Here is a 22,759-nt window from a genome sequence, read left to right as displayed (position 1 = left end):
AATTTGATGCTGGCGATATGACTGGCCCACTGGCCTGGTTATCCCGCCACTTAACTCACTCACTTACTCATCCAGTTACTCTGCTCTGCGCGATGAGTAACATTGCTGGTTCTCCAGTCGGGAACAAGAAAGAAAATTCGATTCAATGGATCTATCCAGGATTATCCCCTGTGAGGTAGTTACCTGACTGGAGCATCTCCGCTCTTCCAGTCATGGATGGATGATGGATGGATAAGCTCCAGCAGGGCAGGTCACAAGGTGGTCTGATCTTGCCTTGCCTCACGACCTCAGGGGCCACTGCCATTGCCATTGCCATTGCCATTGCCATTGCCATTGCCATTGTCTAGACCCCATCTTTTCGAAACTAGCTAGGTCTGACTGAATTCAAGTCCTATTATAAATTCCCTGTCTTTGTCTGTCTCTGTCTCTCATTTTCCCTGCTCGTGTGACTGCTCTGACCTGGCCATTAGGACGGATTCGACTACTCTCCTACTGAGGTAAGTATTTCCCCCCTCTCACTACTCGACCTACTTTTGCTATTCTCTTTCTTGCCAAATCATGACATTTCTGACTTCAATTCACATACAGGTTGACGATTGATAATCTCCCTGCCGAAGTTATATCCACCATGGCCGAACCACGAAGACACTGGAACGGATCCGTCGGCGACCGTCACGAGCATCAGAACGTCTGGCTGCGAGGTGGTGTTCGCGGCCCTGCCGTGACGTCTCCATGGGCTGGATGGGACGCTGATAGACGACGTGTAAGTAGCCAGCTAGTCAACAGTGACACATACATGGACTGCAAGCCTTTATTTCCATTCAATTGTGTCTTATGACTTGGCTAACCCGTATGTACACAGAACTCCCAAACATCTACCAGCAGCGTCTCCAGCAGGCGTTCGTCCTCCTCATCCACCCTCTTCACCACCCTGACGAACCAGAAGCGCAATTCTGCCGATTCAAGCCTCGCTGCTCGCCGCAAGAGTTATATTGAGCAGGGCCCTCGGCCGACGGGAATCTTTGCGAATTGGTGGCATGGGTATACGAGGGGGGAATATTAAAAGTAAGAAACATCAAAAATAAGCCAAAAAATGGAAAAACGAGGAAAAAAAAAGAAATTGGTTGCTTTCTTCCAGGTTAGGTTCGGAACTAGTGTCTTTTTGTTATTGTATGCGATATGATAAGTGCAATCAATGTGACTATATAAGTTGGTATCAGATACGGAGTTATACTCTGGAAATATCAATGGTACAGTAGTTAGGGTAGGTAGGTAGGTAGGTAGGTAATCGGTTAGTTTACTACTTACGAAAACAACAGATCAACCTAACTACCTACTACCTACCTAGGCATGTATATTAAGATAGTCACTTAGGCCATATTTTCTTGAACCAGACCATATCAGATCAAACCAGTAGGACCAGACGAGTAGGACCACCCCATACTTTCTTATTTGTAAGTGGTAGAGTGAGTTGAAGGGCGTCGAAATTGCAATTGCGGCCGGCTAAGCCATTCATCCATTGATTTCGAAAAAGTGATGTATTCGAGTAATAGCGGATATCGCTAAAACATACATCTAGATTCGACTGATTCGATTCGATTCGATTCATGCCGGGATAGCGAGGTCCAGACAAGAAGCGGACATGGTTATGACAGCGTCCACCGTTTTTTATTGCCCCTTTTTTGAATTTAAAATAAGAAACAGGTTCGTAACAGCCCAATTGGAATAATTTCACCCGTTCACCCTATCTTCCTGCCTACCCATCTAGATAACACATTTATCGGACAATGCCCTCGAAGCGGTTCTTGAACCATTTGATCGTCTCAGCCTGGGTGATGCGGTGGCTGGCACCGATGCGGGACTTCGCACGCCTGCGCTTGGCAACACGACCACCGGGACGGGTCCTAAAACAGCCCAGTCAATTATTGCTTTTATTCCATCCTCAGGGTTGGCTGCTTCCTTACATGACGCAGTAAAAGTCCATTCCGTAGATACCAATACCCGGGTCGTACTTGATGCCCAGATCGATGTGCTCGCTGATACCGAAGCCGAAGTTGCCGGTCTCGGAGAAGTTGCGCTTCCGCAGCTCGTATTCCTTGACCTTGAGACCACGCTCCAGGATCTCCTCCGCCTTGGGTCCCCGGACGGTGACGTGGACAGCGATCTTTTCGTTACGACGGATACCGAAGGTACGGACGGTGTAGCGGGCCTTGCCTGGAAACAATCCATCAGCCTGGAAATTCCTTCACATCGAGCCCTCATTTTTCTCTATCTCTTTTTTCCCCCCCAGGCTCAATATAGATTCGAGATCGTCGGTCCTTACTGTAAACCGGAGTTTGACCGCTCAGCTGCTCCAGCACCTTAGCAGCACGGGTGAGTCTGTCACCAGATTCGCCGACGGAGATGTTGAGCACGAGCTTCTCGATGCGCAGCTCGCGCATGGGGTTCGCGCTCTTGTCCTTTCCTTCCGACTGGGCCATTGTTAGAATCTATCTCGCCTCGTCTCGAATTGAGGGTCCTGGGAAACCATACCATGGCGACTTTATGGTGCACTGGTCGACTCGGTGGATGGTCGAAGAATCGAATCGGTCGGACTTCGATAAAGCACTCTCGAAAAGTGTGTGCGGAAGTGGTGTGTGGGCGGACGGTGGAAGCGAAAGCCCTAGCGGCTTGGCGCCGTCGGTTGTGGTTAGCGCCGGCCGCGACCAAGACTAGCCAGAGTAGAGAAGTCCCGACTTTGCGGCGGGCTTCGAACATAACAAGAGCAGAGCTATTCCTATAGCTCCACCAACAACGCATCCCAGGTGGCATTTTTGCCTCCTTTCCGGCGCTGTATTATTTGGATTTGTCAAGTCGCATTCGTGCGCACCGGAGTCAAGATGGCGGGGACGGTGAATAAGCAGGGTAAAATGGTGAGTCGAGTCGATATCTTTCTGATCGTGACACGGCTTTGTTGACAGATCCAGCTGACGATTGTCTCTAGCAAAACCTCGTATGTGATGTCCTCTTCTCAACTGGACCGCTGTTTCCAGACTGACGACTACAGATCAACTACCGCATGAGGGTCACGTTGAATGATGGTCGCCAGATGACGGGTCAGATGCTCGCGTTCGACAAGGTATGAATAGCTTTGAATCTGACTTAAATCTGATTTACGGCTGATTTCCGACTGACTATCTCTAGCATATGAACCTTGTTCTTGCCGACACAGAAGAGTTCCGTCGCGTCAAGCGGAAAGCGACCAAACAGCCCTCCGGTTCCTCGAACAACGTCCCGATCGTCGAGACAGAAGAAAAGAGAACCCTCGGACTGACGATAGTGCGCGGAACCAACGTCGTTTCTTGCTCCGTCGACGGCCCTCCTCCAGCGGATCCGTCCGCACGACTAGGAACGACCGTACCGGGCGGTGGTGCTGCGACGACCGCAGCCACCCTTTCTGCTGGCCCTGGTATCAGCAGACCAGCTGGACGAGGCCTGCCAGTTGGACTGAGCGGTCCTGCTGCGGGAGTTGGAGGGCCTGCTCCTCCGCCAGGTGGCTTTGGGGGCTATCCTCCTGCTCCTCCAGGAGGATTCCCAGGGGCACCACCGCCCGGATTTGCAGGACGCGGAGGACCTCCCGGAGGACCACGTAAGTTTTCTACAAGAACGTTTCAACTATCTTCCACTTTATTTTGCTAACTCTGTCTTGCAGCTGGATTTGCTCCTCCACCAGGATTCCCCCAAGGTGCGCCAGGAGGACCTCGTAAGTACCCTCATGCCATGCTTTATACCATTCTGAGGTTGATTCTAACTTCTTCTAGCTGGTGGATTCCAACCCCCGCCTGGTTTCCAGCCTCCGGGACAAGGACGAGGATACCCTCCGCCTGGATTTGGTGGACGGTGAAATGCTTGAATACGTTGGGAGCGGCATTGTCTATGTGAGAGCCTGAAAACTAAGGATCGGGCGAAAAAGTACTTCTCATGTCATGATCACACCCTTTTTATTCAGCAAAAACAAAACCAAGGCCATAGAACAGGTAGAATACCGTGATCTACCATAGCTATCAGGCGAGGCGTGCTACCTACCAGGCAAGGCGTTGCGGCGCGTGTGGATGAGGTTGGGCGAGTCATAGTCAGCAGTCAGAGTCAACAGTCCTAGCGAGCAAGTTGCAACTTTGACATAGTGTAGTTTATAATGCAAGAGCTGTTATGCTTGCAGGAGATGAAGGCTGCTCATCTTTGTCGATTTTTGTAGTTGTCCTTGTGCCAGTTATGCAATGGATTATTAATTATTCTTCAACACACGTGACTCCCCCGGGACCTGCGAGGGGCGCTTCCGATCCGATGCCGGGGACTGGTCGGGGAAAGTCTCCACTCGTAAGGCATTTCCAACTGCGAGTCATCAATTTATTATACGAACTTCTGCTATCATTATCAATTTAATCTTCAACCTCCTCTCTTCCAATTCTTATTCTCTTCCTTTTTCTTTTTCTTTCCTCTCGTCAATTTCGTCACTCTCCTCTCCGCTCTTCCCCCATGGCGGCCGCTATCAAAGCGATCAATGCGAAGATTCGCTCCAACAAAGTTCTTGACTATTTCTTCTCGACACGTACGTTTGTTTCCGTTGAAATTTTTCGAGTTTGTCTTTCTGTTCTTGCTTTCGCAGACTTTGCGGATTGTCCAATTGGGTTATTGTCATGCGCGTTAGGTGCTGGTGAAGGCTAGCTGACAATGATTTGGTACAAACAGACTTCTGGGGCCCAGCCTCCAACTTCGGTATCCCCATGGCTGCGGTGATGGACACGCAGAAGGATCCTGAGATGTGCGAGAATCTTTCCCCCGCTATACTTACACTACACCTCCACATGATAAATGATAAATTCTAACTTGTCTTTCCAACAGCATCTCCGGAACCATGACCGCCGCCCTGACCATCTACTCCGGCACGTTTATGCGCTACGCCCTCGCTGTCCAGCCCAAGAACTACCTCCTCTTCATGTGCCATTTCATCAACTGCAGCGCCCAGATTGTGCAGGGATATCGGTATTTGAATTATTGGAAGTACGTGTTTCGTCTCCGTCTCCGTCTTGTGTTACGTTCGTTCGAATGTTTGGCATTTTTTATACGTATTCGTCATATATTATATATCATGTCAACCTTTTTTTTTTCTTAATCAGTTCACTGACATTCTTTTTTTTCCAGCTGGGGTGGTCGAGAAAAGGCCCTCGCCGCAAAGGCTGCTCAACAGGGCAAGGAAGCCAGCCAACAAGCAGCCACGCAGTAGACAGAGAAGCAATCTACTTCTATTTTCCTTTGTTTCTTTTTTTTCCTTTGTATTTCCTGCTTACTTGGTTGATACTATAAAAGTCTGGTCTTATCTGTGGGGTGGGGTTCACTCGCTTCTTCTTCTTCTTCTTATTTTTATTGCATTTATTTCTATTATACTCTAGGTTCTTTAGGTTCTAGGTGGTTCGAGGTTCGAGATTCGAGCTCTGGGAATGATGGTTTCTTCTCTTTAACATGATCAACAAGATGGGTTACACAACGAGACCCCCCCCCCCCTCTCTCTCTCTCTCTCCCAGATTCGCGGTAGTATGTACATATATACCTAGGGAAATGAATGAGATGGAATGACCACCCCTCCAGAAACACTCTTCTTTCTTATCGTTGTTTGTCTTCATTCATTCCGGACGAACAAAACGAACTAAAAAGCAAACAAACAAACAAATAAAATACGTCATATCGATGAATCCAATCCAATTCAATTCAGGATTGATCTCTGTGGTCTATCCTCTATCTTCTAGGGCAGTTACAGGGGCATAATAGTCCAAATGAAGTCGACCCTATATTCACGATGATCGTGATTATGATGGTCTCGAAAATCTCCAAGGTAGGCCCAGCCTAGTGACATGAAATGAAAAGAACAGAAAAGGGGTGTAGACGGCTCGATGCAATCGTCAACATGGTTCGAACTCTTCTCTGGAAAGAGAGTTGCAACAGTCGCAACAGAGTGCAAGCTCTATCTCTCTATATATAGGTATCTATCTCTTTACGAATCTACCTACGAGTCGCAGTATCCCGGGCTCTCAGGAGCAGCAGGACCGCCAACCCAGTTGTAGACAGTCAGGGTTGTGGTGTAAATACAACAGATCACGCCCACCACAGCGAGACCGATATCTGCCAGGCGTTGCCAGCGGGTTTGGGCGCAGGCTTTTAGATGGAGAAGGGGCTGGATGAAACAAAAAAGTATCAGTATTAGTATAATGCTAGTTTAACTAGGTTGATAGGTTGCTTACCGGATATACATAGACCAGCGGCACGCAGGCGAAGCTGCCTACCAAAGAGACAAACTTGTCTAGGTCGTCGGCTCCACCCCACGCAACAAAGGCGCACAGCATGACCAGCATGAAGCGGAAAAAGTTCTTCTTCCACTTGATGCCCGGGTTATATTTCCCGCTCCGCGTGAAGAGCTCGTTCTCCATGATGCGGATGGCTGGAAACAGCTGCAGCGGGGTGCTGAGTAGGATGGCCAGCGAGTACAGGAACTGCACCACGTTGACGAACTTGTCGTCCTGGGGAAGGTTGAGGATGACCACCGTCTTGGTGGCCGATCCATACGCCGCGTAGCTGAGGGCTCCGGCTGAGAGGAAGACGATGGTGACGCCGACCATGACACCGGCAAGAACACCGGGAAACTTCTGCGGCTTTTTCATCGATTCCTGGATCGGAATGATCAGCCCTACACCCTCGTATGTGAAGATGGCTGTCCCGATGAAGAGAGTCCACGTCGATGGGTTGAAGGAGGCGATATCCGAGAACCCCTTCTGGTCGACGATGGTGATGATATCGTAGTAAAACAGATAGATCAAACCCAGCAGGATGAAGACATCGGCGATAAGAGCGGTGAAACCAAGCTTGCTGATGTCGCGGATCAACGACAGCGGGAGGAAGATGATCAGCTGCATCAGCACCATGAATTTGATATCGATCAACGTCTTGCATTTGCTGACGGCGAGAATGAACGCCTGTAGATTCTCGGACGTAAACACGATGTAGGCGGACACAAAGCCCAGCTGACTGAGGACGATCGATCCAAGAATAATCCACCGCATATATTTCCCATATAGCACGCCTCCGATGTCACCGAACGAGCCCTCGATCTTCAATCGGGCGTTGACAAGGAGAATAAAACAGTAGAAGCTGAGCAGAGAGACGAGAAGGAGCACTATACTGCTGAAGAGCATCCCCCCATTGAGAAATGCTCGCGGCAAGAAGAGAACACCGGTGCCGACGAACGATTTGAGCAGAAGGAGCGCGGCTCCGGTCTGACTGTTCGTCCCCCTCGGAGCGCGCTCTTTAGGCTTTCGTTTCTTGAGCCCTGGGGTGCCCGGACGAAGCAATGCGGAATCCTCTCCTGGCTCCCTCTCTTCATCGACGCCCTCCCACGTGTCGGCTGAGAAGTACTCCCCCGGACCAAGGACTTCGTCATCCTCTTCCAGCTCTTCACCTGCAAAGTGTCCGTAGAGCGTTAGGAATTCGAGGAAATTGCTCGTGAGGAATCGCGGTTGCGCTTTCGGTGCTGGCGTCACCGAATCCTGCAACCCGCGCGGCCCAGGACTGCCCATCGTTCTTCGCAGAAAGTCTCGTCGGAATCCGCCAGGCACCCTGATCGAGTTGATATCCATCACCTCACTCTCCGGCTCGGGTCGGTGAATGTGGAAACTTCTACTCCGCGTAAGTCGTCTCAGCCCGGACGCTTGTGCCTCTGCGTCTTCGGCCCAGCGATAGACCTGCCTGGTCATATCACCTCCCTGCAATTTGAGACTCGAGAACTCGTCGTCACCAAGGCCGGTCGCCAGCTCTCCGGGAGCGTTTGAGTTCCGGCCTTGACCAACATTCTGAGGCTGAACGAGATGTCTCTTCACCACTTCCGGATCCTCGATCGTCCCAGACCCTGATTCCAAGCTGTCATTCCCCGATTTCGGGTCAAACGACCCGTAATTCGACCTGGGGGCCTTGTCGAGCAACGGATTCTGCTGAAGATCTGGGGAAGCTGATCGTCTTGGAGAGAAACGGCCGGTGGTACCTTGTAGGGCTGACGCCAGAGCGGAATGTCCTGGCCCAGGAAGAGAAGCCTTGTTTTCAAGGGCGGGGAGAGACTGTTCGGCAGGGGCCGGCTGTGGAGACACTAGAATCCTTCTCGCTGATGCAGGGCTTCCAGCCCTTGACGCAGATGGGATTGGAGAAGCTAACCGTGCTATGGACGCGTCGCGGGGAGAATCTCTCCTGGGTGAGCCGGAGCGAAATGAACGGCTGGGGGAGCGTGAGATGGGCATAGGCCGAGGCTGGAGGGACGACGGCCCCTCGCCATTGTCCGACATTATTGTGCTGAGATAGCTGAATCGAGTTAGATGACTGTCTTGTACGGAGTACGCAGTATACTGTCGAGTCGGAGGCGGTCAGATTGCAGTTCGACGGTATAGGGGTGTCTGGAGGACAAACGTAGTCACATCAGTTATTGAGCCCCTTGTCATGGAACACTCAAACCCACGGGCCAGGAAGATAACAGCACAGCCCCTTCAATGGCCGCAGGAGCCGTCCATGATAAGGGACTGGAGACAGAATGAATCATGTGGACAAGCAGGCGTTATCAGCTTCGATCTGCCGATGTTTGCTCTGTTTGCCTGCCGATCGCTGCGCTGTGAAGTCATCGATCCAGTCCTCGCTCAGTGGAGACGAAACAACATCAACAGGACTGTCTCGTTGGAATTGAATGTGGGATTGCTCTTGCGGAATTTTGACTAACTTGATTGTTTTCTTTTGTGCGACTTTACGCTGAAACTATTCGAGTTTACATACCGGCCCACGCCGATACTCCTTCGATCCTTCCGAATTACACACTTCCGACGGAGCATTGAATACATGTAGACTCAACATGCACTGGTCTTAGTGAAACTGGTTCAGCGTTTGACGCGGAAATGGCCGCTGAGGGCTCAGAGTCGCCTCGCAAGGTGAGCGTCGCTCGACACCGGCCCATTTTCTCGACTCGAACGGCCACCGAAGACGTCTCGAGGCTGGCTCCGAGCGAGTCAGTCGCCCTGTCCCCGGAGGACAGCAATCGTCGTTTTCATCTACAGGTCTCTGCCGCTGCAAACCCGTACGCGCCTCTAACTGCGGTCTCACGACTGTCTCCACGGCGACATTCCCATACCCAGAAGCTGCTCGATAGCGTGACCCAATGGTGGTATGGACCGGGTCACCATCACGACGAGGAGGGAGGTCTTCAAGGAAGACCGCTGGATCGCGTTCCTACGGAGGATGCGGACCACAAGAACGAGCGGAGTCGGCACAAGCCTCGCACAGGTACAAATGGGACATCGGAGAAGCTGGGGACGTTCTCCGGGGTCTTTGTACCAACGACCCTCAATGTCCTGAGTATCTTGATGTTCCTTCGGTTTGGGTTCATTCTTGGACAGGGTGGTGTGCTGGGCATGATGGGCATGCTTGTTGCCGCGTATATCATCAACCTCTTGACGACAATGTCCATCTCCGCCATTGCAACAAACGGGACCGTTCGCGGTGGTGGTGCCTACTATTTGATATCCCGCTCATTGGGACCCGAGTTTGGCGGCTCAATCGGCGTCGTGTTTTATATGGGATTCGTCTTTAACACGGGCATGAATGCGCTCGGTCTGGTCGACTGCTTCATCGAGAATTTCGGAATTGAATCGGGATCGTGGGTACGATTCCTGCCGCAAGGGTTTTGGTGGCAGTATACATGGGCCACGATCGTTGTGGTCCTGTGCACGGCGATCTGCCTCGCGGGCAGCTCCATCTTCGTCAGGGCTAGCAACGGGCTGCTTGCTGTCCTTCTGGTGGCCACGTTCAGCATTCCGTTCTCTGCTTTTTTCATGCAGCCTTTCTACGACCCAGGGCTGGGCGTAGAATTCACCGGCTTTCGGCTGCAGACGTTTCTTGAAAATCTCAAACCCCATCTCACCAAGGGGGCAGCGGGGAGTCAAATTCAGGGGAGGGAGAATTTCCAGGACTTGTTTGGGATCCTATTCCCTGCTACGGGAGGCATCTTTGCGTATGCAGACGATTTCTGTTCTTGAACTGTGATGAAGCTTGCTAACGAACAACAGCGGCGCGAGCATGTCTGGTGACCTGAAGAATCCCAGCAAATCGATTCCAAAAGGGACGCTGGCCGGATTGGGCCTCACTTTCTTTACGTACACCGTTGTCATTCTCGTCATGGCGGCTTCGATCACCAGACAGTCCTTTTACAACAATGTCAACGTCATCCAGATTGTAAGTGCTGGTCATTGCTAGAGTTTTTCTTTGTGTCATGTACTGAGAATCTTCAGACCAATGTCTCAGGAATTCTCGTTCTGCTTGGAGAATTCGCGTCCTGTTTTTTCTCTTCCTTGATGGGAGTGATCGGGTCTGCAAAGCTGCTCCAGGCAATCGCCAAGGATAACTTGATTCCTGGCCTGTCCATCTTCAGCGAGGGCAATAAGAAGAGCGGCGAGCCCACCTACGCGATCATTTTCACCTTCGTCGTCACCCAGGTTTCAATGCTGTTTGACATCAACCGTATTGCTTCCTTCATTACCATGACCTACCTGATGACCTTTCTCGCTACCAATCTCGCCTGTTTCCTGCTGAAGATTGGCTCCGCACCCAATTTCCGGCCTTCATTTCATTATTTCAACTGGCAAACAGCTGCGGCTGGTGCTCTCTTCAGCGGTGTCATCATGTTCTTTGTGGATGGCATCTATGCCACCGGCTGTGTTGTTATTCTCATCGTTTTGTTCTTGCTGATCCACTACACGTCGCCGCCCAAGTCATGGGGCGATGTCAGCCAGAGCCTGATATATCACCAGGTGAGGAAGTACTTGTTACGGCTCCGGCAGGAGCATGTCAAGTTCTGGAGACCTCAGATCCTTCTTTTTGTGCACGACCTGGAGACCCAGTACAAGATGATCCATTTTTGTAACTCGTTGAAGAAGGGGGCCTTGTTTGTGTTGGGTCATGTCATTGTGACCGATGATTTTTCTAGTGCTGTCCCAGAAGCTCGCCGTCAACAGACCGCATGGGCGAAATTTATCGAATATTCCAAGGTCAAAGCATTTACGAATATCTCGGTTGCCCCCACGGCAGAATGGGGAGTTCGGAACACCGTTTTGAACTCGGGTCTCGGCGGGATGAGGCCGAATATTGTGGTGATCGACCAATTTCGCCGGAACCAGAGTCTTGTGGAGGTCTTTCGTCAGCCGCTGCGCAGACGACACTCCCAAGCCAGAAGCATATCTCTCAGTCGGCGAGACTTGGGGGATGATTCTTCGGAGTCAGGGGTGCCGGATGTCGCAATGAGCCCGCAGAGCTACCTGACCATCCTCGAGGACCTCCTGTTTAAGCTTCGAATCAACGTTGCTGTTGCGAGAGGCTTCGAAAACTTGGAACTGCCGAACCCAAAAGGAAGGAACACAAAAAGGTTCATCGACCTGTGGCCGATTCAGATGTCAGCCGAGCTTGCTGCAGACAGCGAAAGCAAGCAGAATGTCTTGACGACCAACTTCGATACCTACACTCTAATCTTGCAGCTGGGCTGCATTCTCCATACGGTGCCGTCGTGGAAGAAGACGTACAAGCTACGAGTGGTGGTCTTTGTAGAGTATGAGACGGATGTGGAGGAGGAGCGTGGACGGGTAGAGACACTCCTTGAGAAACTACGCATTGAGGCTGAAGTGCTTGTCTTTGCTCTCGCCAGCGGTGACTTGCAGACATACAAAATCATCGTCAATGGCGACACGTCTGCAAGTGCAGAAGCTTTGGAGAAAGTCGATTCGGTCTTGAAAGAGGAGAGCTGGTGGCAAGACATTCAGAAATTCCGGGAGAGCTCTCAAGACCCCCAACGTCGTGGGCAAACGAGCAAGGCTGCAAAACTACTTGGGGCGATGCCGTACTGGCCGGCGGCTTCGTTCCAGCAGGGTGGACAGAGGCCTGCTAGTAGCCAACGATTTGAGGGGCTGAAGAAACTGGTGCAATCAGCCAAACGGCAACGAAGACGGTCCATCTCTAGCTTCCAGGGCATGAACGTGAATCTGGGCATGCAGACCCATCGGCTGCTGGATTCGTTCGTGGACTACCATTCCGATGCCAGCGAGGACTCATCCAGTACGGAGGACACCGAGTTCGAGCCGTACGTGAGTGATGCAGAGGATGACAACGAAGAAGAAGACGACGGCAGCACGCCTCGAACGGGGACGGCGTCTCCATTTTCTAGGCGTGAAGCTTCATCCCCGAACCCGCCTCGATCAAGGCTGAGACGGTCTCAAAGCGCTCATGTTCTGCGATCGAGTGAAGAAGAAGAGACTGCTGTCTCTGAAATGGCTCCCCCAGATCGAACTACTACCCCTGAAAACGTTCCTGCCATTACAGCACCAGCTGCAGAAGGAGAGACGTCAGCAGATATTCCAATGCAGCAGCGCCCCCCGCTGCCTCGCACAGCATCCGGTATTCGATTCTCGTCATCTCCCATCCCCGAAGCGCGAGTCAACCCGACCGAAGGGACAGGGCCATCGATCATGTTCTCCGACTCGCCAGTCGCCACTCGTCCTCCTGATCCGGACTTCCCCTCGACATCTCGGGAGTCCATCTACACCCGCCATGCTGCTGCATCAGCGTCCGGCTTCCCCGCACAAGCCGCCATGCCTCTATCCTTCAACGACCTCCCCTGTCGGGCCCAACACCTCATCCTGAACGAGCTGATGACGCGCCAAAGCGGCGAAACAGCAGTGATGTTCACGACCCTCCCGTCGCCGATCGAAGGGACCTGCGCTGACGAGGCGGGCAGCGAGGCGTACGTCAACGACATGGAGGTGCTCTGTCAGGACCTACCGCCTTGTCTGCTCGTGCATAGCAATAGTATGACAGTGACGATGAATTTGTAGATTGCTTTGCCTTCATTCTATTCTTGTATTCGTGCGTGTTGCATAGATACTATCCCATCCCTCTTGCATACTAGTGGGATTTCCACGATACGATATCTTACCTGAGCGCTCGCGCTGTCTGTGTTATTTATAGCCGTGTTGCATTGCATGAGCAGAGCATGAATGAGAACTGGACGATGGTTCTGCATGGCATGGCAAAGCATGGTCCCTGTATATATGTACTGTAAACAAAACGAGGCCATTTCCATCCATCCATCCATACATATACATACATACTCATACGAACAGAGAGGAAATGAAATGAAATGAAATGAGTCAGTCCATCTTTTTCACTTTGTTGATTTAACTTGGTTGTTGAATTAAACCCTTATATATGTATTTGTAATGTAATGTGTAGAAATGCAAAATATATACAGCGTAAACCCGAAGAATAAGCAGTAAAGCATTAAGTAAGTAAGTAAATGTCAGAAAAAGAAGGGGGGAAAAAGGGAAGAAGAAGAAGAAGAGAAGAAAGTGATGAACATGACATGACATGACCATGAGCGTCGTACGTACTGTACTGTACATGTCTTCTAATTCATTCGCTCGCTCACTCACTCGCTCACAGACCATCATGCGCATGAATTTATTATTAGATTAGATAGAAATAAATGCATGCCTGTGGTAGAAATAAGGTAATCGAAGCGAGGCTCTCGTCTCTTGTAGATGATACCATGCCAACTCCATTAGAGGGCTAGGGTCATGTCAAGACAAATCACTGGGCGACCGACCTATCGCGTCCAACTCCCAGCTCGCTTCCAGAACTTCCATCCATCCCGTTTCTCGTGCACGCCCACTCCGACAAGCCGTTCGATGCCGTCGTTGCCCACGGCGTTCTCGAACTTCTGCTGGTCGATCTCTTCGCCGCCTTCTTCGTCGGTGCCGTTCCGGAGCACGGCCGGCCACAGCACGCCGACGCCGTCGCCGCCCAGTGTCGTCTCGTATCGCTCGAATCCTTCTGCATCGAGCTTCGCCTCCAGCTCGCGGATCTTCTCCTTATCTGCGTCTGGGCGGAGTAATGCGATGGCGCAGCCGCCGCCTCCCGCGCCTGTCAGTTTGGTCCACCCGATGTTCCCATAGTCGATCAACTCGCGGATCCGTTCGAGACGCGGATGGGAGACCCCCAGAGACACTAGCAGTCCATGATTGATACGAAACAGAGTCCCGAACTGTTCGAGGGCCGTGTCGGGGTTGTTCTCGAATTCCGGCGACGAAATCAGCGAATGGGCGGACAAAGTTACTTGGTCGATCGTGTCCAGCAACCCGTCCGTCACGACCGGATGTGTCTTTCGCAGTGTCCCGACCTTGGCGACCTCGGTGGCCGTCGACCGGGACTGTCGCGTGTTCACCAGAAGTAAAGGCAGTTCGGGGAACTTGGGCAGGGACGTGACTGTCGGCGGTTTGGAGTAGTCCCCCCGTCGGAACAGGACGGCCTTCCCCCCCGACGACACTGTGTTGTCGACGCCGCTGGGATTGCCGTGGATGCACAACTCGCCCACAAACGCCCAGCGGTTGATCCGTTCGATCTGCACCTCGGCCTCGTCCGGCGGCTGGTCAGGATGCGGCCCCGCCAGCGTCCGGATCTGGAGCAGCAGCGCGGTGCTGAGACAGACGCAGATACTGGCGCTGCTGCCCAGACCGGCGCCGATAGGGATGGTCGATCGGAGAGTGTAGATGGCGGCGTGAGATTGCGGGGATCCCAGAGAGAGAAAGAGATACAGAAACGCAGTGGCCGAGCTCTGGTGGATTTTGCGTATTTCGTCCGGCTTGTCTTTCGACACCTCCGCGGCGTGCTTTTTTACCGCCTCGAGGAGCTCCGGGTCGAGGGAGGTGACGAGATCGTAGTAGAATTTCTTCTTGGAGGGATGGTTGAACAGGTCCCAGGGCAGGGAGTCGATGTCCCACGTATGTTCCAGGCCAATGTCGCGGAAGTTGAGCGTGACGGTGCGGTGGGATTTGGAGAGCGTGGTGACGAGGAGATAGGATCGCAGCGAGATGGCCGCTGCCATGGCCGCCTTGCCGTGGACGACGGCATGTTCTCCGAAGACGATGACCTTGCCAGGCGCCGACACCATGAACGGCGGGGCCATTGGCGACGAGGGTTTTCGCGTCATGCTGGCGGGCCTTTTCGAGGTGGTTTTCGCGTTGGGACTGCCGGTGGAGGGGGTCAAGATGCCGTCTGAGTTGTCGGCGCTGTCGTCGCTCTGGCTGTGGTGGATGTGGTTGTTGTTGGGATCGTGACCGTCGGGGCCATTCGCAGGTTTTATTCGAACCTGCGATTCAGACGGGGTCGCTTTGTGCCTATTGTTCTTGGCCCTCACGCTGCTCTTCTTGCGTCCATGGCCATTCTGCATGTCGTCAGGTCGTACTGGAGGACTCAGGGGTATGCACTCGTGCGTTGAGACGGAGATAACTTGCTCATGCGGCGCTGAAGACAGGCATGACAGAGCGGTCAGCCAATGTCAGCGTAGCAGCGTACACGTAGGAAAAATGTTCAAAGAGCAGGTTGGGAGACAACAGTAGAGTAAGGCAGTTCAGGCAGCTGTCATGTGGTTAATTAATTACCTTGTCAGCGATGTTGGCAGCGTCCGTGCTGCCTTTCGCAGCTCCCTCTCCGGGTTTAGTTTAATGGGGCTTCCACCACTCACATTTCTCCTTTTATAAAACTACCCCAGACGAAGTCGACAGAAACGATTTGTGCTTTACATCATGGCGCAGATGAAGCAACTGCTTGACAGCTTCAATCGGCAAGTTGCACAGGATGGAGTGTGGCTGCCTGGCTGAGCTGAATATCTGTTTGGAGCTGAATGAACCCCAGCACCATGAATTATTGATCGGTATGCACGTTCAAATTAGTAATATTAATCTGGACTATTCTTACTGCGCCCACTCTTATTTGCGAGAAATGCTGGGGTGTGTGGCTAGGTGAGAGAGGATGAGCCATCCTCCTGCTCTCTATGCTCTGCTCTCTTCTCTCCTTCTCCCCCTTGTTTCTCAGGTTAGATGAAACTGGCTTGATTATAAAACAGTAAGCTATAATTAGTTACAGGCATAGAACAAGGTCATTCAGATATTAGACAGATTCATCCCTGCAGAACAGCCAATATCGACTCTCATATACACAGCTGAACATACATACACGAAAGAAAGATCCTATCCCATCGTCGTCTCCCATCCATTATCAATCATCACATCCATCCAGTACACATTCGGGTCGCCCGCGTCCATCCGTCTCCACACCTCCTTGACCAGCTTCAGGCAGACATGAATCGGTTTCGGTGGCAGAACGTGCAGGAACGAGCTGAGGCGGCCAAGGATGAATTTGCGCGTCCGCGAAACTTCAATCGCATGAGACGACAGATTTAACCCATAGCCACTGTCTTCATTGTCGACGTTTGCGTCGACGTTAGTCGTGGTGGCGGCGTCAGTGTTGATAGGAGGCAATCGGAGTTCGCTGGACGACGCGACGAGCAGAAATGGTTGCAGACATCTCGTTCGTGATTCCAAAGGAATCGTTTTCAGCCGGGACATAGCCGTCAACGCAAACGTGGTGAGCCACTCATTTCGAATTGACTCCGGGAGCTCAGCTGTATCTTCGTCGTACTCGCTACCGGCGTCACTGAAGACGCCATCGGTGAATCCAGCAAGAGGATTGGCAGATGGTTCTTTGGGCACGCTAAATGGATTTTGATCGGTGAGATTAAACCCCGGTTGGCTTCCCAGCAACCGAGATCGAAGCAGATCGGGGAAGACGCGGTAGAGCTGGATGAGACCCGTATATCGATACACTTCGGCCATCGCCAGCAGATGCCACACCGGAGTAGTATCGTCCCCCGGGTTGACGATCTCTGTCTCGGCGGGATGCGCGAGGCTCAACAGTCTTGCTTCGAGCTCTCGTGCCTTTTGGATTGCCTTCTGCGCCTGGGCAATATCTCTCTGCGACGTGAACCGTCTCGCACGAACGCGGTTCCTCTCGCGACGAATCAGCCGACCTACTTCATGGACCGTAAACTGAGTGTCCCGCGCGATGCCGGTCCACGGGTGCGGCACCCGTTGTGCCAAAATGCTGTCGGTTGGCGTTTGCAGGCCCGTCTTCGCGGATGGAGCTAAAGTGCTGTGATCTGCCACATACGACAACAACATCTCCCAGTAGATCAGAGCCTCTTCGAAGAACTGATAGTTATTGCGGTTGGTCAGCAGAGAACCGCGGTGACTGCCCGAGGTGATGGAGTTGAGATGGTTCCGGAGGAGATTGAAGAAGGAAATCCCCAGATCATTCGGGTTGTGCCAACTCGCGGTCTGGCCGAGCATCAGCAGGGCCAAGAGGGACTTATCATCCATCACCGTTTGTTTCTCCAGCATTGAGATGGCTTCTTTGCGCAGCTTGAGTCCGACAGGGCCAAATTGGGGGAAATCATCGACCAAGGTAGCTGCTGCCATGCTCTGCAGCGTCCGGCACATGGCTGGTGAAGAACCCCACAGACGCGACACGGTGGTCCGAAAGGGGTTCATATGACTGTCATAGCTGGAGAACAAGCCGGCGACTTCTTTGAAGTAATATTCAATGAGCGTCGAGGACGGGTCATCCAGAGACCGTCGCAGAGGTGGCAGCACGCTGAGCCGATTACTTGATGACGAGCGTGGAGAATGAACAGGGGATTGGCGTAAGAAGATCGATGAAGGAGAGGAAGAGGACATTCCATGCTCTTTGACCAGATCGGTTTGCTGAGGAGATCCGCCTACTTCCCCGTCATGGTTCTCGTAGGATGAACTACAAGCCTGCTCAAAATCAAAGGAGAGTCTAGGAACCGGGGAGGGTGGCATGTCCAGCTCTGGCAGAGCATCGTTAAATCGGCTATCCCATTGATCACCATTCAATAGAGAGTCTGGATCATAGGCCAGAGGGACCTCAAACGGAGCCAACTGAGCTTGCACTTGGGAAGCGTCATCCTGGAAGGTCATTGGCAACATGCTGGGTGGCTCTTCCAGGCTGGACTCATTTTGATTTTTGGGACTGTTGCTCGATTGAGATTGAGTTTCCTTGATGACTCTTTCCAGAACCTCATGCCTGGTGACCCAGCGCAGCGACTGGACGTATCCGGGACATTTCACACCCAGGCGAGTGCAACGGCCGCAGGCGGGCTTCGCCTCGTCGCATTTCAGCTGGATGGGTCGTCAGTTTCTATCAAACTCGCAACCAAGCTAGAAGACGCGAGCAATCCGAATTTGACAACTGACCCGTTTACTCTTGCACGTTGCACACCCATTTCGCGATTTCTTACCTCCGCGCATGACGCATCAAGATTACAGAGTTCAGCACTCTCAATATCACAGGGTCATCGACCAGCGATGATCAATCGAACCAGCACAGTTCTTCCATGACAGTCAACCTCCATTATTCAATTTCAAGAGAGGAGACTCCGCAAATATTAATGAGACCGATGCCATCGTGCTTGTCCGATATGCGGGGAAGGTTGTGATGACATAAGCCAGATAAGCAAGATAAGCATTGGTTCTCAGCCAATCAGGTTGCAGTATCCAACTGAACAATATCATGGATATCTACTCCGTAATACTACTACTATCTACCTAGGTAGTACCATGGTAAAGGCAGTATCCTGTCATGGAAATGTTGTCATTGCAATCGAGTAGTTATTTCGACCTTGGTACACCGCCTGCTGGAAGACCACTTACAATGCAGGATGGCAACTCGATGAATCTGTCCTTCAGCATACCTACCTAGGTATTTAATAATAGTTTCATTTTAGAAGGAATCCTCTCTCACCCATTCAATTTGCCCGGCCCAGTCTCAGAGGCTACAGCCAGCCAGCTTTCCGGCATGCCAGGAGTCATGAATTGGAACTTAAGCACGTCCAGTCCCGATTCGGAAAGAGATCATGTGTCCCGAGCTCCAGTCCAGTCTAGTCCACTGCCTGCAGAACATCATTGCATCCATCATTGCAGGCATGAATGAATGCCATTGAATACCATGGATGGGCTAGAGCTGTTTTCTGTTAAGGCGATGTGTTGCGTGCCCCTAGATTCATATCCGGTAAGTAAGTAAATATGTATGACAGTCCCTGTCGCTCACGGGACATGATTGACCCAGGCAGTGGTCCAGTCCCTACATAGGCATTAATTAGGCACTGCAGAAGGTTAGGTTGGTGGAATCTTCGATTCGATCAACGTGATAGGTGCAGTCACCGGCAGCAGTCTTTCCTTCAAGAGTGTCCTTGGGAGTCACTGTTGAGTGGGCCCGTTGCCGCTTGATTTCATGTACGAGACGGAAGCCGAGATCTATCAGCCGTGCATCATGCATATCTTAGAGCTCTTCAACCGACTCAAAGAGGGATCCGGGGAAGAATCGAGCGACATCCATCAGCGCAGATGGAAATCAGTGTTCATCCAGTCGATCACCGGTGACTATGACGACCAGAATGAGCTGAATCGGAAAATGGCGTTATCAGAGTCCATCGTCAAGGAGGACATTGAAGTTCCAAGGGCCAAACACTTCCACCAGGCAATGGAGGAGATCAATTATTTTGGGTGAGTACAGTCAATATCAGCGGCTTCATGTCTCTAACCAGCTGTAGATATTCCGAAGAGGAAGTGCTCCCCTACTTGCGGGATACGATCAATGATGCCGTGAAGAACTGGGAACGGCTCTTCCTGTCGCATTTCACCAGCACCACTCATCATCAGTGGGCCGTACAGTCTGCCTTTGCAATTGAGCAGTACTGGGCGGATGATGGCATTGTCTCTAAACACAAGGACGCCAACAACTATCTCAATGCTGTCCGCTACGTCGACCGATGGCTAGGGGAAATCCTAAAGGTGATCGACGAGACGGGGATTGCAAACGAGACCTTTGTTGTATTCGTGGGCGATCAGTGAGTGTTTTTCATATTCTTTTGTGAATTAATCTTTCTCCTCAGTCGCTCACTCTCGTAGTGGTCAGGCATTTCGTGAAGATTCGCGATACAGCGGGACCTATAAAAACAGGCATATCAGAAACTTTCGAGTTCCATTGATTTTCCGCCATCCTCTCCTCCCACGCATCCAAGTGTCGGCGCAACCTCTCTTTCGATTCTTCCGACCATCCTGGACCTTCTGATCAACACCAATTCTCTGAATGCCCAGGACAAGGAGGCTGCATCCGATCTGATCCATGAGTATGAGGGTTAGTCATTGCTCCGGCCATACAAAGCGAGCCACAATGGCCGACAAGCCTGGAACATTGGAGTCATCAATGTAGGCGGCTTTATTCCGAGTGTCGCATCAGCGGCTGTCCCATTGCGTCTCATTCTGCCACTTACCGACAAATAAACCTATATCTTTTCGGATCTGGAGAAAGATCCCAATGAGGTCGATCTCATCGAGGAGTGGGATCTGGATTCTTTGGTCGACAACGTCCGTCGAGTGCATGGAGACGAAGCAGCGAGCTGGGTTGTCGATGCAGAAAAGGTGGGGCGATGGTGGGTAGAGGAGAAGAAGCGCTTGTGGAACTATCGTGAGTGAGGCAGTCTTTGTACAGTATTATAAGAATAATACTGTCATATAAACAGTAATAATACATAATAAATCTGATCAGGTGAAGGCTCCAAGGTATTTCCCCGCACTATAGCGTTAGATGCGCGTAAATTGATAGACCATGCAAGCTCATCCAGAACACCATGCGCAGGTACCTGTGGACTATGATCATGTCATTGATATAAAAAGGACAATGAAGGTGACTTAAGCTTGTGAATCTTGAAGGGTTGTTGATTGTTCTGTGTCGAAGGGTTACTTTGTTGGTGCCTCAGGTTATCTAATCATCTGCCCCACCGACGCTTCTCTCTGTCTCGGAGCTAACCTATAAGCATCGCGACTACAATCATTAATTAGCAAGTGAAAGAGGTACCTGTACTCTTCCTTTCTGACATTCACATCGAATCTTACCTCTGCGCAATACTTTTTGACTGGACTTGGCCACTTGGAAGGAGATCTTGGAAGTAGCTATTTCCTCCCAGTTCAAGGTTGAATTGTGTGCATCTTGTCTTCGCAGCTTGCGCAGCAGACGCGTGACCAGGTTCTCTCGCTCTTCAGACATAAAACGCCATCAAGAAGCGTTCTGAGTGTCATTTCCCTTTCTGTCAGTCTGAAGAAAGCTGCTTTTGTTGTGATCTTCACACTCTGAATTTCTGGGATATGCAACGATATATCTGATACCTAGCTGCTGCACTTATCACAAGCCTGCGACGTGGACCTTCCTCTCTTCTTGTCAGGACCATCACTGAAACTTCCAAGGGTGACTTTCAAAAGAGAGAAAAAGATAGTCTCCTTCAGTTCTCACCGCTCATCGACCAGCTGATATAACGTCACGTCACCATGAGTGGGAAATATTCATCCTCTCCCGAATGGGCGGACGTGGAACCCATCCCGCTGGACGACGGCTCCAAGGACGGCGAGGGCGCCAGTCCTCTCGCGACGATTGCCTATCAGCCCGCGTACATCGAGGCGACGTCGTATCTGCGAGCTGTCATGGCGGCCAATGAGATGTCTGAGCGAGCGTTGAAGTTGACGCAAGATGTGATCTCGATGAATCCGGCTCATTATACTGTCTGGTAGGTCTAGTCCTTCTTTGCACGCTTACTCTGTTTATTTCTATTGTAATTTTTATTTTATGTTGTGTTTATATTCAAGCCTTGGTCTATGGAGCCCGTTTTGTTGATAAACCTGCGTATTTTGTTTGTCTTTTTTTTTTCTTTCGATAAATAAAATTTGCATTATTGCTTCCTGAGTATACGTATACTGACTGAACTTCCAGGCTATACCGAGCAAAGATCCTTTTTGCACTCAACAAGAACCTTGATGATGAGATTACTTGGTTGAATAAAGTGTCGCTGACGTATCTAAAAAATTACCAGATATGGTGAGCACTCATCGAATTCAAACTGTCAAATCTGGATGATGATGATGATGATGCTTGGTCACTGGATTAACTCATCTACAGGCATCACCGTCAAGTCCTCATGTCATCGCGCACCGCCTTCCCGACTCTTCCACCCAAAGAGCTTGATTTTCTCATGGAGATGTTTGCCCAGGACGCCAAGAACTACCACGTCTGGACATATCGACACTGGCTCGTACGGCGTTTTAATCTCTGGGATTCCGAACGTGAAATCCGCGATGTCGAGACCCTCATCAACGCTGATGTCCGAAACAACTCTGCGTGGAACCACCGATATCTACTACGATTCGCTCCCCGGGAGGGTCCCGAAGCGGGGATGCCAGGCAGTGGCGTGACTGCTGATGAAAAGGGCCGCTTGGACGTTGTTGACGAGGAGCTCATCGACGCAGAACTCGACTACGCTAAAGAGAAGATTCTCCTGGCGCCGGAGAACCGCAGCCCGTGGCTGTATGCACGCGGGGTCTTACGTGCTGCCGGCCGACCACTATCCGAATGGAAAGACTTTGCCAGTCAATTCGTCATCGAGGAGAAGACGGATGACGGACAAGTCGTCAACGTGCATGTCAAGAGCAGCTTAGCTGTGGAGTGGTTAGCGGACGTTTTCGGCGAGGAGGCGCAGACGGAAGTAGACAAGGAGAAAGAAAAGACTGCCCAGGCGGTCAAGATGCTTACCTTGCTCAAGGAGAAATATGACCCTATCCGCAGGAATTACTGGGATTATAGAATTCGCCAGCTGGAGAAGGAATCCCCTGCAGCAGAACCGGTCTCTGCGTCTGCCTGATACCGATCCATTTGATTACGGGCGTAAGGTGAGCGGCAAGGTACACAGATCGTT

General features: G+C 51.4%; 9 protein-coding genes across 9 annotated transcripts; 5 read left to right on the top strand and 4 right to left on the bottom strand.

Moving 5' to 3' along the window:
* Nucleotides 1-628: 628 nt before the first annotated feature.
* VTN77DRAFT_5081 (uncharacterized protein) lies at nt 629-1,063 on the top strand (the record flags this gene model as incomplete). Its single annotated transcript, XM_069421212.1, has 2 exons — nt 629-763; nt 863-1,063. 2 exons carry the CDS (start codon nt 629-631, stop codon nt 1,061-1,063), a joined length of 336 nt encoding a protein of 111 aa, XP_069277263.1.
* A 714-nt stretch (nt 1,064-1,777) lies between these two features.
* Nucleotides 1,778-2,535, bottom strand: VTN77DRAFT_5080 (60S ribosomal protein uL5; the record flags this gene model as incomplete). Its single annotated transcript, XM_069421211.1, has 4 exons — nt 1,778-1,904; nt 1,965-2,214; nt 2,324-2,471; nt 2,533-2,535. The coding sequence occupies 4 exons, from the start codon at nt 2,533-2,535 to the stop codon at nt 1,778-1,780; spliced, it is 528 nt and encodes a 175-aa protein (XP_069277262.1).
* A 344-nt stretch (nt 2,536-2,879) lies between these two features.
* On the top strand, nt 2,880-3,883 carry VTN77DRAFT_5079 (uncharacterized protein; the record flags this gene model as incomplete). The annotated part of the gene is made up of 6 exons (XM_069421209.1): nt 2,880-2,912; nt 2,984-2,992; nt 3,047-3,118; nt 3,184-3,628; nt 3,692-3,742; nt 3,801-3,883. The coding sequence occupies 6 exons, from the start codon at nt 2,880-2,882 to the stop codon at nt 3,881-3,883; spliced, it is 693 nt and encodes a 230-aa protein (XP_069277261.1).
* Nucleotides 3,884-4,515: 632 nt separating this feature from the next.
* On the top strand, nt 4,516-5,263 carry VTN77DRAFT_5078 (uncharacterized protein; the record flags this gene model as incomplete). The annotated part of the gene is made up of 4 exons (XM_069421208.1): nt 4,516-4,588; nt 4,729-4,801; nt 4,882-5,040; nt 5,182-5,263. The coding sequence occupies 4 exons, from the start codon at nt 4,516-4,518 to the stop codon at nt 5,261-5,263; spliced, it is 387 nt and encodes a 128-aa protein (XP_069277260.1).
* Nucleotides 5,264-6,040: 777 nt separating this feature from the next.
* On the bottom strand, nt 6,041-8,360 carry VTN77DRAFT_5077 (uncharacterized protein; the record flags this gene model as incomplete). The annotated part of the gene is made up of 2 exons (XM_069421207.1): nt 6,041-6,208; nt 6,276-8,360. 2 exons carry the CDS (start codon nt 8,358-8,360, stop codon nt 6,041-6,043), a joined length of 2,253 nt encoding a protein of 750 aa, XP_069277259.1.
* A 597-nt stretch (nt 8,361-8,957) lies between these two features.
* Nucleotides 8,958-12,935, top strand: VTN77DRAFT_5076 (uncharacterized protein; the record flags this gene model as incomplete). Its single annotated transcript, XM_069421206.1, has 3 exons — nt 8,958-10,069; nt 10,125-10,290; nt 10,347-12,935. The coding sequence occupies 3 exons, from the start codon at nt 8,958-8,960 to the stop codon at nt 12,933-12,935; spliced, it is 3,867 nt and encodes a 1,288-aa protein (XP_069277258.1).
* Nucleotides 12,936-13,705: 770 nt separating this feature from the next.
* Nucleotides 13,706-15,328, bottom strand: VTN77DRAFT_5075 (uncharacterized protein; the record flags this gene model as incomplete). The annotated part of the gene is made up of 1 exon (XM_069421205.1): nt 13,706-15,328. The coding sequence occupies one exon, from the start codon at nt 15,326-15,328 to the stop codon at nt 13,706-13,708; it is 1,623 nt and encodes a 540-aa protein (XP_069277257.1).
* A 799-nt stretch (nt 15,329-16,127) lies between these two features.
* VTN77DRAFT_5074 (uncharacterized protein) lies at nt 16,128-18,266 on the bottom strand (the record flags this gene model as incomplete). Its single annotated transcript, XM_069421204.1, has 2 exons — nt 16,128-18,137; nt 18,213-18,266. The coding sequence occupies 2 exons, from the start codon at nt 18,264-18,266 to the stop codon at nt 16,128-16,130; spliced, it is 2,064 nt and encodes a 687-aa protein (XP_069277256.1).
* Nucleotides 18,267-21,341: 3,075 nt separating this feature from the next.
* On the top strand, nt 21,342-22,705 carry VTN77DRAFT_5073 (uncharacterized protein; the record flags this gene model as incomplete). The annotated part of the gene is made up of 3 exons (XM_069421203.1): nt 21,342-21,577; nt 21,781-21,885; nt 21,967-22,705. The coding sequence occupies 3 exons, from the start codon at nt 21,342-21,344 to the stop codon at nt 22,703-22,705; spliced, it is 1,080 nt and encodes a 359-aa protein (XP_069277255.1).
* Between the last annotated feature and the right edge of the window lie 54 nt (nt 22,706-22,759).

The sequence above is a fragment of the Rasamsonia byssochlamydoides genome, assembly GCF_041956645.1.
Source record: "Rasamsonia byssochlamydoides strain NRRL 3658 unplaced genomic scaffold VTN77scaffold_36, whole genome shotgun sequence".
In the NCBI taxonomy this organism is placed as follows: domain Eukaryota; kingdom Fungi; phylum Ascomycota; class Eurotiomycetes; order Eurotiales; family Trichocomaceae; genus Rasamsonia; species Rasamsonia byssochlamydoides.
The sequence above is the reverse complement of the archived record's forward strand: the minus strand, read 5'-3'. Positions and strand labels throughout refer to the sequence as shown.